The 15,742-nt window shown below is 34.9% G+C and overlaps 1 protein-coding gene across 7 annotated transcripts in view; it reads right to left on the bottom strand.

Moving 5' to 3' along the window:
* Positions 1–10,532: 10,532 nt before the first annotated feature.
* mllt10 (MLLT10 histone lysine methyltransferase DOT1L cofactor) overlaps positions 10,533–15,742 on the bottom strand; it is a 71,569-nt gene continuing 66,359 nt past the window's right edge. For 4 of the 7 annotated variants that reach the window (XM_022683517.2, XM_022683541.2, XM_022683546.2 and 1 more), the window contains 5 exons: positions 15,192–15,511; positions 14,216–14,239; positions 13,679–13,769; positions 12,715–12,912; positions 10,533–12,297 (listed from right to left, as the gene is read on the bottom strand). In XM_022683517.2, coding sequence (XP_022539238.2) covers positions 12,250–12,297; positions 12,715–12,912; positions 13,679–13,769; positions 14,216–14,239; positions 15,192–15,511 — 681 coding nt within the window. In that variant the 3' untranslated portion in view covers positions 10,533–12,249. Of the gene's footprint in view, positions 12,298–12,714; positions 12,913–13,678; positions 13,770–14,215; positions 14,240–15,191; positions 15,512–15,742 lie in introns of those variants that run through there. The other 3 variants (XM_022683534.2, XM_022683539.2, XM_022683549.2) reach the window with 3 other exon arrangements.

Here is a 15,742-nt window from a genome sequence, read left to right as displayed (position 1 = left end):
TGTAAACATACATCTTCGAATATAGTGCAACTACAGAAATCTGTAAATATAGTGTAAACATTCATCAGTGAATATATACAATTATAAATATAGTGTAAAAGCATAAATCTGTAAATATAGTGTAAAACACACATCTGTAAATATAGTGTAATATACAAATACAATTGAACATACCTCTCTCTATAAATTTAGCATAAACAGATCTGTGTAAATGTATATAAGTGTAAGTGTAAATATAGTTTAAATATATCCATCTGTATATATACTAAATTCATACATTTAACATGCATAAAAAACAACCCACACATTTACACAATATAAATACATCTGTAAATTAAAAATTTAGCGTATACACTTATAGTGTAATTGTATATAATTGTGTATATAAGTTATAGTTATAGTTATATTATTATAAAGTATAAAAAGTATACACAATAATCTCTAAGGGTGGTGAACATATATGCAAATGTAAATATAGTTTGAAAGCTTCGTAAATATAGTTTAAACATATGCATTTGTTAATGTAGTGTTAACATATATATCTGTAAATATAGTGTAAATATGTATACACCTATAAATACTGTGAAAATATATACATATGTAGATATAGTTTAAACATATACATCTGTAAATATATTGTAAACATGCATCTGTAAATAGTGCTAATGTTTACACCTGCAAATCTAGTTTTAATATAGAAATCTGTAAATATAGCGTAAACATATGTTTTTAATTGTATAGTTGATATGTAAAATCACTTTTTATGTTTAGTGTGTGTGTGTGTGTGTGTGTGTGTAAACAATATACTTTATTTATAATCTTTATTTATAATCTAATATTTATAAAATATAAAAAAGACAAAAAATGAATATAGGCATAGTACACATTCACACATGTACTCAGGCAAGGTTTATGCACTAGGTGCACATTTCTATAGTAGAAGATATAATATTAAATCTATAGATTGTGTTCTTAGTGCAGTCTATGTGTGGTACATTAGAAGTGAGTGGTGTGGGGTTATGGTGAATGTGATGTGTATGCTGACCCCAGTGGGCTGGTCATATTGTCCTGCAGAAGAGGAACCTGAGGAGCTCTGTTTGCAGATCTGTGGGACACAGTGAAGAGGAGGCAATGCTCAGACCCCCGAAACTCCCCCATCTCCACAGCCAGCCCACACCAACCACGATAGAGCACACACACACTCAGCCTACAGGAGGCCGAGCGTGGAGGACTGGCTTCCCTTCTGCGGCCTGAAAGTAAAAGAGCAGCACTAGTAAACACACTGGGCCTGTACACTACTGACTCGTGATGTTGACCCCAGCCTGAACAGTAAAGATCTGTTTTCAGATTTTAGTACATGGCCATTGAGAGAAAAAACTACTATTTTTATTTTTTTTTATTTTACTACTATTAACCTCTTAATAAAGAGTGTATGGGGGAACCACATTAACTTGAAAGGAAAAAAAAGATTTACACTGCACATTGTCTGTGTTTTAGGAACATTTAGTACAAAGATACACAAAAGAACATTTTCATATGTATTTGAAATATTTGCATCTCATAGGTATATATTTTTACTTGTAGGTATATATTTGCATGTAGGTATATTTTTAAATGTAGTCTTTTTGCATGTAGGTATACAATGTGTAGGTATGTTTTTATTTGTAGGTTAATTTTTGCACATAGGTATTTTTTTACATTTAGATTCATTTCATAATTGTATTTATATGTAAAAAAATTATATGCAGTTATGATGCATGTCTGATTTTTTTTATATATAAATTATTTTCAGCATGTATAATAAATATAGGTGAATTTTTGCATGTAGGTGTATTTTTAAATATAGGTTAATTTTTGCATGTGGGTAATATTTTATATACAGCTATTTGCATGTAGGTATATTTTTATTTATAGGTTAATTTTTGCATGTAGGTATAAATTTAAATATAGGTGAATTTTTGCATGTAGGTGTATTTTTATATGTAGGCTCATTCAAGGTGAATTTTAATATTTAGTTATTTGCATGTAGGTCTATTTTAATTTGTAGTTTATCTTTTGCATATAGGTATGGTATAAATTGAATGTAGGTATATTTTTATATGTAGTTTCTTGTATGTAGGTATATATATATATATATATATATATATATATATATATATATATATATATATATATATATATATATATATATATAGGTTAATGTTTGCACATAGTTATATTTATATATGTACAGTTATTTGCATGTAGGTCTATTTTAATTTGTAGTTTATCTTTTGCATATAGGTATGGTATAAATTGAATGTAGGTATATTTTTATATGTAGTTTCTTGTATGTAGGTATATATATATATATATATATATATATATATATATATATATATATATATATATATATATATATATATATATATATATATATATAGGTTAATGTTTGCACATAGTTATATTTATATATGTACAGTTATTTGCATGTAGGCATATTTTTATTTATAGGTTAATTTTTGCATGTAGGTATATTTTTAAATATAGGTTAATTTTGCATGTAGGTGTATTTCTATATGTAGGTTCATTTTTGTATAAAGGTGTATTTTTATATGTAGTTATTTGCATGTGGGTATATTTCTATATGCAGGTATATTTTTAAATATATTATGTTTCATTTCTGCATGTAGGTGTATTTTTATATGCAGGTTCATTTTTGTATGAAGGTCAATTTTTAGTTATTTGCATGTAGGTATATTTTTATTTGTATATATTGTTATATATAGTTTCTTGCATGTAGGTATATATATGTAATAAAAAAAAAAAAAAAAAATATATATATATATATATATATATATATATATATATATATATATATATATATATATATATATATATAGGTTAATTTTTGCATGTAAGTATATTTTTATATAAAATTTGTTTTAATGTAAGAATTTTTTATATGTATATATATATATGTATAATATGTATAATATATATATATATATATTTGCATGCAGGCATATTTTAATATGTAGATACATTTTTGTATACAGTCACATTTTTTTTTAATGTCTTTTTTGCGTGCAGGGACATTTTTGTATATGGACATTATTTTTTAGTTATGTTAACACAGGAACATTCATTTCTGCAGATTTTTAGATGGGATTTTGGTAAGGTAGTTTATTTGTGTATGTGCATATTTTTATTAAGTATTTTTTTGCATGCTGGTACATATTTGCACTTCTCTATTTTTGCTTGTCGGTTTATCTTTGGGTGTATGTATTTTTACAGCACACACACACACACACACACACACTGGTTTGCAGTCACTCAACACTGCAGCAATACTGGTCGTCTAGTAATTTCAGTGACCTGTTTTTTTTTTAGAAACATGTACAACATACACCTTTAATAGAAAATTATTATTAAAAATATGATTTTTTTAAATTCAATTGAAAGTTTAAAACGTCTTTTAATTTGCCAAGGCCTCAGAAATGTCTGTTATTGATCACTGATGGCTATAGCTGGCAGCTTCTCTGTTCCCTTATAAAAAGGGTTGTTTAAGTGCAGTCACTGTATTGATCAACACACAGTACAATGGAGAAGTCCAGAAGCTTAGAGCAGATCGGAGAAGCGTGATAGTACACACTTACACCAGCCAGGACTGTTTCTGTAAGCCATTTCAACTTAAGTAGGGAGTCAGAAGACTCTATATTAAACAATTATACATATGTTGATTTTTGTTTTCTAAGGTGTCCACTGTAATAATATTTTGTGCAACAAAGAAAAAATTAACTACACTTCCCCAATATTTTTCTTGCATAAAAATATACTTTCTTAACTTAAAATGTAATTCTGCTCAATGTTATTACAGCTTTTTGCTCAGTGACCTTGATGTAGTGCTATAGACATTGTTAAAGTGACAGTTTGTACTTTTTTGGTGAGAATGTGTAATTGTATAGAGCATGCTAAAATTACTATTAAAACATGCTTTGTGGTTCAGTCTTTTTTCAGAGTGAATGAATGTCCATGTTCACTGTAGCTCTTACAGAAGCACCATTAGTAGCATTACCATGGTTGTTCAGGTAAGCAGAAAAAGCTGTTATAGCCAGAAAAATAGTCCTGGGACCTACCAGACACCGCCCATTAATGAATATAGTGGTTTTGTAAGAATGGGGGCAGAAGCACATTGATGACATTATTTTTTTAATTTGCCCCTCCTCAGTCAGTAACACTGTTTATACTACTTTCAATAATAAAAAATTATTGCTGCTTTAAGTTGGATTTTTTTTGTACAGAGTAGCCGCTAAAACAACTCTCACACTATCACCCTCAGAGAGAACAACACAATAACCATTAAAACACAGACCTGCCAAGAACTGGAATCTGCTGGAACACCAGTGTCACCATTAAAGCAAATCTTACATCACCATGGTCTGAGAAACTGCCATCCAAGAAAGAAAACACCTTGTTTTAAGTTTAACCAAAGTGTGCAGCTAAAGAATATTTTGTGTGTAAGTAAATTTTGTGTGTAGGTGTGGAGGCTGTGTTTTAGTATGGCAGACTTTAAGAAGGTGCTCTATTACATTCACCATGAGAGAGAATTAAATAATATAGTAGTGAATTTTAGATCAGGCACTCCGCTGGACGGAGGTGGTCCTTTGCTGGCCTATAGAATGTGGTCGATTGATGATGGACGAAAGTACAACTGGAAACAGAGCTGGGGGAAGGGAGGGTCAATCAGGCAGGAGGAAAATGAATAAAGCTGGGAAGATGAGGTGGCACAGAAAGAGAGAGAGAGAGAGAGAGAGAGAGAGAGAGAGAGAGAGAGAGAGAGCACAGTTTAAAATGAGAGAAAGGGAAACAGAGCAAACAAAAGAGAGAGCAATCAAGAGAGAGAGAAAGAGAGAGAGAGAGTGAGAGGGAGCACAGGGTGGCATGTTTAAACAGCGAGGACGTGACTGACAGGTCCGATAAGGCAGGCCAGGTTTGGGAGGGTGCTGGTGGGGGGTTTGGTGGGGGGTTTGGTGGGGGGTGGGTGGGTGTAGACTGAGCTATTAATTACCAAAGCAGAAGCAGATGTAACAGAATTGTGCCCTCAGTGGGCAGCAGACAGCTGGAAATCATTAGCATGGAAGAGAGATAGAGAGAGAAAGAGAGAGAGAGAGAGAATAAGAAGAAGAAGAAGAAGACCTGCAGAAGTGAGCTGACAGATCAATTCATCACTCACAATTTTATTTCAAATTAATTGCCATTTAAACATTTTAAAAAAGCATAACCCTTTAATATTAAAATGTGAAACATACAGGAGCATCCTCCCCAAAAAGGGATTAGGCCTAGTCTTGGACTACATATCATTAAAAGGAAAATTAGGCTTAATCTCTGTCTGGGCAACTGACCCAGAATATCCTTCTGTAAGAACAAATCTGAAAATCTTAAGAAACCCGAACAAACCCTGCGAAGGTTTGGCCAAATTCCACGTAAAGTTGATGTAAATGAGTACATGCTCTATATAAACAATCTCCTGTACATAAAAAAAAATATTCTGTTTATCTACTAATGTGTCCGTGCTGCGTGTGCAAGTTTTATAGCATGTTAAATATTTTTGATATTTTTTTTTATATATAACTTTTTAGTTTAGCAAAAAAAAAAACAGTGTCTGAAATGTGCTAACAAAAAGGCACATTTTTAAAAATATTTGAAATATCATTTGAATTTGATACCCAAATATTTGCACACAACTGCATGCCATTTGGTCACATAGAAAGACATTTCTATGTCAATGATGTAATAAAATATTTAAATTAATGTTTATTAGATTAAAATAGCTGTACAAAATTATTTGTCAACTTTAAGTATATTAAATATTGTAACATCTGGAAGGCCTGGATCAGAGGAAAAGTCCATTAAAACTCCATTACCACAGATAAAGTCTGCCTGGATGACTGAGAATAGCTGAGTGCAAAACTTCATCCAGTAAAACATATCCAGTTTTTCTATATTAGATGATTGTGAAGAATATTATTTAGGATTAATCCGTTTAGTTCTATATATTTTTAAACTTCTTGTAAATCATTTCACTTAATTTAATTCAAAATAATAATAATAATAATAATAATAATAATATTTCACTTGATTAGGTCTCTTTATAGATGTGAACTATTCACACACAAAATAATATTGTAGTCACACTGATCACACCGGGCACTTGTTCAGATTGTAGTTTTTGTCGGCGAGATTAGGGTGGGAGGATACTTGTGATGAGAGGAGTGAAAAGCAGGGGAATGTGTAAAGGAGGAAGGAAGAGTGAGTCAGTGTGTGAACAAACGAGTGTGGAGACATAGGGAAAAGCAGACAGGAAGGAAATCTGAATGGGAAACAACAGGCACAAAGCAGATCTGTGTGCGTGAGAGAGATCTGAGTTTGCAGAGATTTGACCAATTAATCCACATCACACACTCATCTTGTAATTATGTGTTTAACAGAGAAAAACAACTATCAGACTGGACTTACCCTCTCTCCCCCACACAAACACACACACACACACACATCTGTGTGTGTATCTGTGTTACGTTAGGTACGTCAATAAAGGCCTGGTAGGTTTATATCGCCTTACTGTTTTGAACACAGGTTTGAACACCCCTGGATAAAAAACACATTTTGTTGCTTTTTTAAGTGTAATTTTTTTTATTCGTAAATAGTTAAGTATAAAAATCTGAACCTGTTTTAGAGAAAATTCCTATTAAAGTTGAAAATATACTTTTATATATAAAAAGTATATAAAACATATATGTGGCATTTTCACACACCACATTTATTGTTTCTTTTATATTTATATTGCATATTCTTGAGATACTACTATATAGTATAATTTTGTTATATACCCTAGTTTTGAAAATGTTGGGATGCTGTGTAAAATGTATATTAAAATAAATTAACACAGAGTGCAATGCTAAATGGGTGTATAACATTTTAAAATGATTGCATTCTGTTTATATATATATATATATATATATATATATATATATATATATATATACAGCAACCCACAATACACAAACATATTGACATGACAAAAGTCATGGGATAGCAGTATGTAAAGTGATCATGAAGTGTTACCTCAGCAAATGGCTTGGGAACACCCCGTCTGTATAGGTTGTGAGGTGTTTTCTTGTGAGTAAAGTTTAACACTGGCCAGACTACTCATGGCAGGCTGATGTTAATTTTCGAGTTTGAGAGAAGGGGGCCAGCCAGTCTGGCAAAAAATCATATCCATATCCATTCCAGTTAAACCCACACACAATTTACACAGGCCAATGTAAAACACAAAAATCACTGTATTTTAGATACAATTCATTTTATTTTTGAGAAAAACAAAAAAATATTGTGACGTAAAAAAAAAAAAAATTCCTTCATTTCCAAAATGAATTCACAGAGAAAAAAAAATAAAATCCTATCTTTCAGTGTAAGTCAATATGAAAGGAAAATATATATACATATATATAAACAAAACCTTATGTATTATGTAACAATGTCAGGACAATTTTGTCCTTGAAAATGAACACACACACACACACACACACACACACACACACACTTGAAACTAGCAAGCAGCAGCACAGCTTGCAGTCAGCTCTGTGCTGATGGCACCTTGAAGGAAGATTTAGTGTCAAAACACACATTCATAGCGGATTAAAATTATTTCAGTTTGATTTGGCCGTTAGCGTTTACATTTCCGCTGAGAGCTGACAGAAGAAGAAAAAAAAGGACATAAATCAGTCAGCTTCCCCTGAAGCTCCATCAACCAGCGGCTTTTGTTACCTACCTGAAAGCTGAACCCTCTGCTCACAGGCGACGAGGGTGAAAACCAATCGTCCCTCAGGAGCTCCAGTGGGATTTTTATTTGAATCCCCTGCATCCCCACACCCTCCAGAGCACCTGGCAGAGGAGGAACGAGGGATAAGAGCGAGAGGAACAACCCTCTACCCTCTACCTCTTACTGATCTATCTGCTCTTGGGACAAAGCAGGGGCCTGGTGGGGAATCAGCATTACACTGCACTCTGAGAAATAAAGGTGCTACAGGGTGTTCTTTGAGAGATGGTGGCTTTTGGTTACACTGAAAAACATATTTGTAAAAGAGACGTGGGTATAAAGAACTTTTAAAGATTTGTTAAATAAAAAATTACATATATACCAAGGAATCACACCTAGGAGTGTGAACAGTGAGTGGACACAGTGTTTAAAAATTCCAGCAGCACTGCTGAGTCTGGTCCTCCTGTACCAGCACAACACACTTCTTTTTTATTGCAAAATGGTTCTTTTAAAGGTTAAATTTTTTTTTATTTTTATAAGTGTGGATAACAGTGTGCCTTAATCCAACATTAATAAAAAACAACACACCATAACAACTATTTTACATTTAGGTAATACCTGTTCTGATGTATTTTATTTGTGTGGAAATTGACATAATTAAATCCAGTTCATTTAGTGCACTCCTTTAAATGTCTAAAAGTATCTAATATCTGAAAAAATATCTAAAAAGTCCTTCCAGCAAGTAACCATTTAAATAAAAAATTCTTCCTTTTACCAAAATTACTTTTCTTTACTGTTGTAATTTATTGTGATGTATTATTCTTTTAAGTTCCTTCATGAGTGAAGAAGTTTATATCTAAACACATTCAGCACATTTTAGTTTTTAATGTAACAAAAAATTGTTAGTTAGTATTTATTTGTTGGGATAAATATTTTATATACATTTTTTTCAGATTTCTCACTCTAATCACAAATTCACTAGCAGATACAGAATAGTACAAATTTATATATGTATAAAACTCTTTTATGGAAAACTAGGCATATCAGAATAAAGTAGGCGGGAAGAAGAAGAGGCTTAATTTTTTAAGACCCCCACACTCAGAAATCTGGGCTTCCAACAGATCAGTTGTAATTTTGGATTCTGATTTTGGGGTTCAAGTCTGTGAAAAGCCGAATGATGCTGAAAACAAAAATCTGTACTGAAATAAAATTTACGGAACAGTAATCCTGCCTGTTACTGGGATAACTAACCGCACACATTGGACATTCACAAATGCGCTACTCCACTTTCATCAGACTGGAATAAAAAGTATATTTTTCAAACAAGTAAAGGGTGTCAGCGCTCCATTGTGCGCGCGCTGGCCTCAGAGCTGCAGGGGTCAGAGGTCAGTGGGTGGGCAGTGGTGTGGACAGCATGATGGAGCAGATAGGCCTGCTGTTCCCACAGCGGGGACACGCCGAGCCGGGCAGGGAAAAGAGCTCAGGCCCATCAGGCCCTTCATCCTGAAGACTGACCATCCATCTCCACACGGCCTCTCCCAGAGTTCACACTTGTGGTTTTGTGTTCTTGTGTGAGCGTCCCTGTGTGTGTTCGGTTTCTCAAACGTGGAAAAAGCACACACTGAACACACCCAGTTTCCAAACACTGCACTGAAGCAGCCTTCGATAACCATCAATCTCAGCGCTCTGCTAATGTTCAAACAGTGCAGAACATGCGGACATACATGAGTGCACTCTTAAACCAAACCATGAAACAAAGGGAATGTTTTTCTTCCTTTCTCTCCAGACAATAGAAAAAAGGTGCTTCAAACAGTCATAGGTGAAGTTCAACTAAAATCAAACAAGGCCTGTCCAGAAAACACAACGAAGGCTCCTCCTCTTAAAAATTCTTCAGATAATTATTCATGTCATTTAGTTAAGAGGCTTTTTATTCAGTCTGTAAAACCTTTAACCTACCCTATACTTATTTCTTACATTATATTTTGAACATTTACTTATCTGCCACTAGTGTTCTGCAGCTAGAAGTTCTGTAAATAATATTTTACAAAAGCTCCTCAAAAAACAGCGGACATCTAGTGGCATTTTTTTTAATTTTACAAAATTATTTGTCTATAACTAGCCCAATTTCATTGTACACCAGTTAAAAAAATTAGTAATATCACATTTAATTTTTTTTTTTATATGTAAACAATCAGACATTTAACTGAACAGACTGCTGTAGTGGTAGTAAGTCTGGTGTGTTAAAAACGTCCAGTTTACACGGAGGAATTTCTATTAATTAAAATAGTAAAAAAATATATTTAATTACCAAAAAGCACTCAAAGATTAATTTAAGATTTATTCTTGTTGAAAATGATTTTACTTTCTCTCAGAGTCCTACAATGTTTGACTACCAAACCTTTGTGTGTGTGTGTGTGTGTCTGTGTGTGTTATTTAAAGTACAAATCAGTGCTAGGTGTGTTAGGCAGCAAACACAGCACATTTATAAGGACGGTAAGGAGAGGAAACTACAAATGTGATATTTCCATAAATTTCCAGTGTAAATATATTTTAATATTTATTTGCTTATTTTTAGGTTCGCTATTAATACATTAAAATTCGTATAATCAGTTACTTCATGAAGAAATATAAATGTAATTTTATTTATTTATTTTGTTTTATTTATTTATCTTATACTTGAATAAATTAAGCTGTCCTTACACCAGAATGAACAAAATTACAAAAGCACCTCAGATCACTGTAAAATGACTTTAATCACTGAAAAAAACTTAACGCTACAATCCTCTGTGTTCAGTATTTCTTAAGATCAGTATGAAGCAGGACTTGTGTATTTACGTTTGGTATTTTTAAATACAAACTTTAGGGGGTTTGCATATTCCTATACAGATACATGGAAACACGGGGAGTTATAGGAGTATAAAATGACATCAATAAAATGGTGCAAAACATAAAAAAAAAGGTTCCTGTACATAGAAAAATAAATTAATAACTTGCATTATCATTTTACCTATGACTGTAATTAGATCTGAACACAGCAAATGAGTTTCAATATTCCTTCACACCATCAGGGGAGAAAACACATACTTATTTACATCAGAGAGGAGGTAAAAATGGCACTAACTAAAGTCCAAACAGCTTATTCTTATAGCAATTTGATCTGATCTGCATTGCTTTACACTGCAAAAAAACAGAAAAAACAACAACAAAAAACAACCATATTTACACAATGAGCCAGAGTAGTTTTTATGCTCAAATACAAGACAATTTAATAATCAATAATCAAAATTCTTACAAGATCCAAAAAACAAGAAAAAAATTTGTACAGTAGTATAAAAATGTTTTGAGAGACAAAACGGGCTCTAAAATATAATTATCTTGTGCCCGTCATACAACAAAAACGCAAATAAATAAAAAAGGGGTCAGGGATTTAAAGTTGGCTTCAGAAATGACAAATGCAGCACATGTTCTGTAAATGAACTGGATTTCAGTGTCGTCACTGCGTAGGCCCTGTGGAACTGTGATGTGGTATTGCCAAACCAACGATTTATATAATATTGAAATTGAAATTGAAGGAGAAAAAAAAAAACAACAAAAACAAAACCACAAGACGGTTTGGAATATAACAGGAAGAGGGGGAGAGGGAACCGGCAACGTTCTCCAGTGTGTAGCCTCTGGTTGAGAGCGTGGAGGGTGGTGCCAGGCACTTGGGTAAAGGTCCTGGTATTTTAGTCCTGGCTCTGAGAGGTAGGTTCTCGTCTACAGCAGGGTCGGAGCGTCCTTTATTTCGACTTGTGTGGAATGCCTCGTGTCCAGAGGAAGCTGGAGACCAGGGTGCAGAGAAAGGCCTTTGCGGTGCACTGCTTTCCGAATATTTTGTATCTGAAACTTTCACTGCTTTATTTCCTTATTTTTTATACATTTACAACCACATAAATCTTTTTCTTTTCTCAAATGTTTTTTTAGAGAGCATCCTATGAGAGTCCTTGTTAAAGGGGCTTCACAGAGGTAACAGCAGCGAGCGGGAACTGTTCCAGAAGTGTGCGAGGAAGAGCCACGGAGGAAAAGCTTCGCTATTTCTGAGCCATCCCACGCTTCAGTCTCCAGCCAAAATCACTCAGCACCTTCCTCCCACAGTGATTCACACGAGTGTGTCACCTTTAGAACACAGAGTGTGTGTGTATGTGTGTGTGCATGCGAGTGTGAGAGTCTGTGTCTTGGCCTCTTAAGTGGCCCCCTGGGACCCTAACGTTTACAGCAAGTGATTTATTCCAATTCAGTGCAATGTTAGACCACAAGAGTTTTTTTTTTTTTTTTGGTCAGCCAAATAGAGTGCTGGGTCCTGTGTGTGTGATGCAGTCTGACGGTAAGTCCGAGAGGCAGGTTAATGTGAAAGAAGCTCTGATGGTTAGCCCCAAATAAGTTGCCTGTCCTCCTTCAGCAGTTCAGCTAGGTCAGGTTTTCTCCTGTCCTGTTATAGCCACGGCTTTCTCTCCCAGCCTCTGCACCAAAAAAAGAGAGTATATCAATTAGGGCCATCTGACATCTGATATTTTTTATGTACATATATGCGGATGGCCATACATAAACACAAAAAATATACAGATAAATATCTTAAAATGCAGAGAAATTATTTTTAAATGTACAGTTTATAAGTAGAGGGTTAGAAATACAGGAAAATGTATAAAATGCAAATCACATCATGCAATGGAGATTCATTTTTTTCCTCTACTGAAAAAATATGTACAATAACAACAAAAACAAAACATGTACTGCATATTTTAACAACCTAAAATAAATTTAGGTTGAATTTTCATACTTTTATTTAAATATAAGCATCATGCTATGAACTCTTTAATTAAATGAATATGCAAGAGTTAAAATATCTGAATATCTGAAGCATTGGGTGCAGTACTGACCCCAGTTTTCTGAGCACTGCTGTCGTTGTGCATGGCCAGGAAGGGGTTGGCGGTGATCGCTCCCTGGTTGCCGGGCAGCAGGCTGTTCATGGGCAGCTGGGAGGAAGAAAGCTGCTGGAGCTGCTGCAGGTCGTGCTGCTGCTGCTGCTGTTGTTGCTGCTGCTGCATCAGCTGGTAGAGCAGAACCTGCTGCTGCTCCTACATTAAACACAGACATGCAGAAAACAGAGGAAAGAACACGGTCATTAGAAAGTTTGGTGACTGAGGTACTGAAGACATTATGCAAAGTTAACCAGGTTTCAAGCATGGGCAGAACCATCAAAATTAAGACTGTAACATGGCAAGTGCTGGTAATTTAACGAGGCATGATACACATGCAGTCAAAAATGGCTGTCCAGGTCTTAATACTGTCCCACACTGATTTTAACTCCGGTCAAGTCAAGAGGCTTTTATTGTCAGTACATACAGGTACAAAGTTCAACTAAATTATGTTTCACTGGAACCATGGTGCAACTGTGCTGGTGCTTAAATTCATTCTATCTTTTTTATAACAAATAATAACCTGTGAGAACCCACACTGAACATCCAGTAACTGAGTAGGCTGAGCTGTGATAAAGTTCAGGAAACACAATCAGCAGATTTTAACCTCTTTAAGTTGAGTTGTGAAGCCAGTGGAGGGTCTGCACAACACACTAACACACACTCTTAGATGTCTGTGTTTGAAAAATAATCCACTTAGCTGATCGATTACATCTGGGCTAAAGGGACATTTGATTAAATTTGACTTTTTTTTTCTCCAAACCACTGCTTTAAATGTACGACATGACAAATGGACAATGCACTGAAAGCACTGTCAGCGCTGTGAATAAGCATTAAAATGTGATTGAGTAAGGCAGGTACAGCCTTTTACATAACATGCAAAACAAGCATTGCACTATAAGCATACAGGATGTGTGTGTGTTACCGGTAGAGGCTGCTGGGAGTTGAAGAGTTGCTGCAGTTGGTGCTGATGGAGGAGAAGCTGCTTCTGCTGCTCAGTGAGGAACCTCACCGCACTGCCAACACACACACAAACACACAGTGCTGTCAGCACACTATATTCATGATGGTGCTACATAAACAGCAAACACAAACTCAACCACTCCCCATCGTTATAGAAACACATTAACCATCACAGCAAATTACATTGGAAAAGCAAATTTCCTACTGCCACAAGCAGAAGGTGCGCTCAGCATACGTCGGCAATCATAACAAATTGCACACATGTAAATGTGTCATTTCCTGTTGTAAACCCCTTTAAATTTAAGACCAGTCTGACTACAAAATATTTAACATATTTTTTTAAAATATATTTTGATAAAGCTGGAAACAAACAAATACACACAGATACAAAAAACCCTGACTAATTTTAATCAGAGAACAAAGAAAAAATGCAAAAAAGACAAGAAATCATGCAAGCATGCATGCACTGATTCTGTACAATCACCCACACATTCCTCACCTGTTTTTCGCAGTGGTCACGCTGCTACAGCAAGCACAAACCAGAGAGAGAAAGAGAGAGAGAGAAAAAGAGAGGTAAGAAAGAGAAGAGATGAAGGAAGTCAACATGCCAGATATTCTAGGAATCAGGATGACTAAAAGCATCAGCCAAGTAGTGTGAAGCGATCGCAGAATAAAAGCAAAGCTCTGTCACTCTACTGAAGTGCATGACACAAATCTAATGCTTCATATATTACACATAAGCCTTCCATTATTTCAACTCAGGATTTATTGGAGTAGAGGCACTACAGAGCTAACATCAATTCACTGACAGCAAAAGCAAATATACCAGCAGTTTATGAAAGGAAAGCCAAGGGTGTCTTTACAGCGGAAATGAAGCAAAAATGTGTGTGCATGTGTGTATGTCAAAGATTCCCATGTTGTAAAAGAGCAAAAACTGACGCAATTTTGTGGCTAAAACAAGTAATTGGCACTGGAGAACTGAAAGGAATGAATGGAAATCTAAGACAAATAAAGGCTAAATATCATAAAAGCAATTATTTTAGTCTTTTCTGTAATTAGTATTTTGTTTAAGAATTTACAACTATAACTGCTATTTTTTTAACATTTTGCAATACAGACAAGCCAACAAGTTTTTCTTTATATTTTCCCATATTTCCAGCCAGAAAACAAGGAGAAACCTGTGGCATGTTTACTTTCATAAACACACACAACTCTGTGCAAATTCTTAGTCATAAAGAACCATGTCTCTCAGCAGGGACTGTGTTTTCACTGTAAAATTCTGCATATAACCTTGTTTATTTAGATTTAGTAATGAAAATGTGGTATTCGTCAGCAAAGTTGTTGACATACTGGTCAGACAAGCATTTTGCATTTCTTTAGTTGTGGCAAAGCACCACATCAGTTTTACTTTTCAGTAACTTTCAGTTTTACTTTTTTGCGTAAATCTTAACTCCAACATTCAATAGTGCACGTACCTGTTGTTGAGGCTGCCGGACATAGACAGAGAGGTGGTGGTGACAGTGGAGGGGTGGGGCAGGGGACTGGAATTTTGTCCCAGGGCAGGGGAAGTTTGGATCACTCCATTTAGGGCGCCCACGATGCCACTCATGGCAACATGGCCGCCCTGCAGTGCACCCATGAGACTACCCACCCCCATGCCCGGCAGAGAGGGGTTGGTGGCTGGTTGCAGAGCCACACCGTTAGCCTGTTGCTGAGGGGGACTGTGGGCCACGGAGGGGGGCGTGGAGAGGGAGGAAGTGCTGCTACCACTACTATGGCCACCAGACAGGAGATCCTACATGACGTTTGGGGTCGGGGTGAAAGAAGAAAAGGGAGAAAAGGAAAAAGAACAGCAAAAGCAAAGCATTTACGAGTCCATTCCATATTAAAAAGTATGAAAAAGTATTTAGAAGTATTTAATATAGTAGAAAATATAAGAAAGCAAGATATTGCTGATGTAAGAAAACCTTGTATCTCCAAAGCTGTGACTTTTAAGATCAGCAATGTTTATGTATTATGTAAAAAA

This window comes from Astyanax mexicanus, chromosome 1 (assembly GCF_023375975.1).
Source record: "Astyanax mexicanus isolate ESR-SI-001 chromosome 1, AstMex3_surface, whole genome shotgun sequence".
In the NCBI taxonomy this organism is placed as follows: domain Eukaryota; kingdom Metazoa; phylum Chordata; class Actinopteri; order Characiformes; family Acestrorhamphidae; genus Astyanax; species Astyanax mexicanus.
The sequence above is the reverse complement of the archived record's forward strand: the minus strand, read 5'-3'. Positions and strand labels throughout refer to the sequence as shown.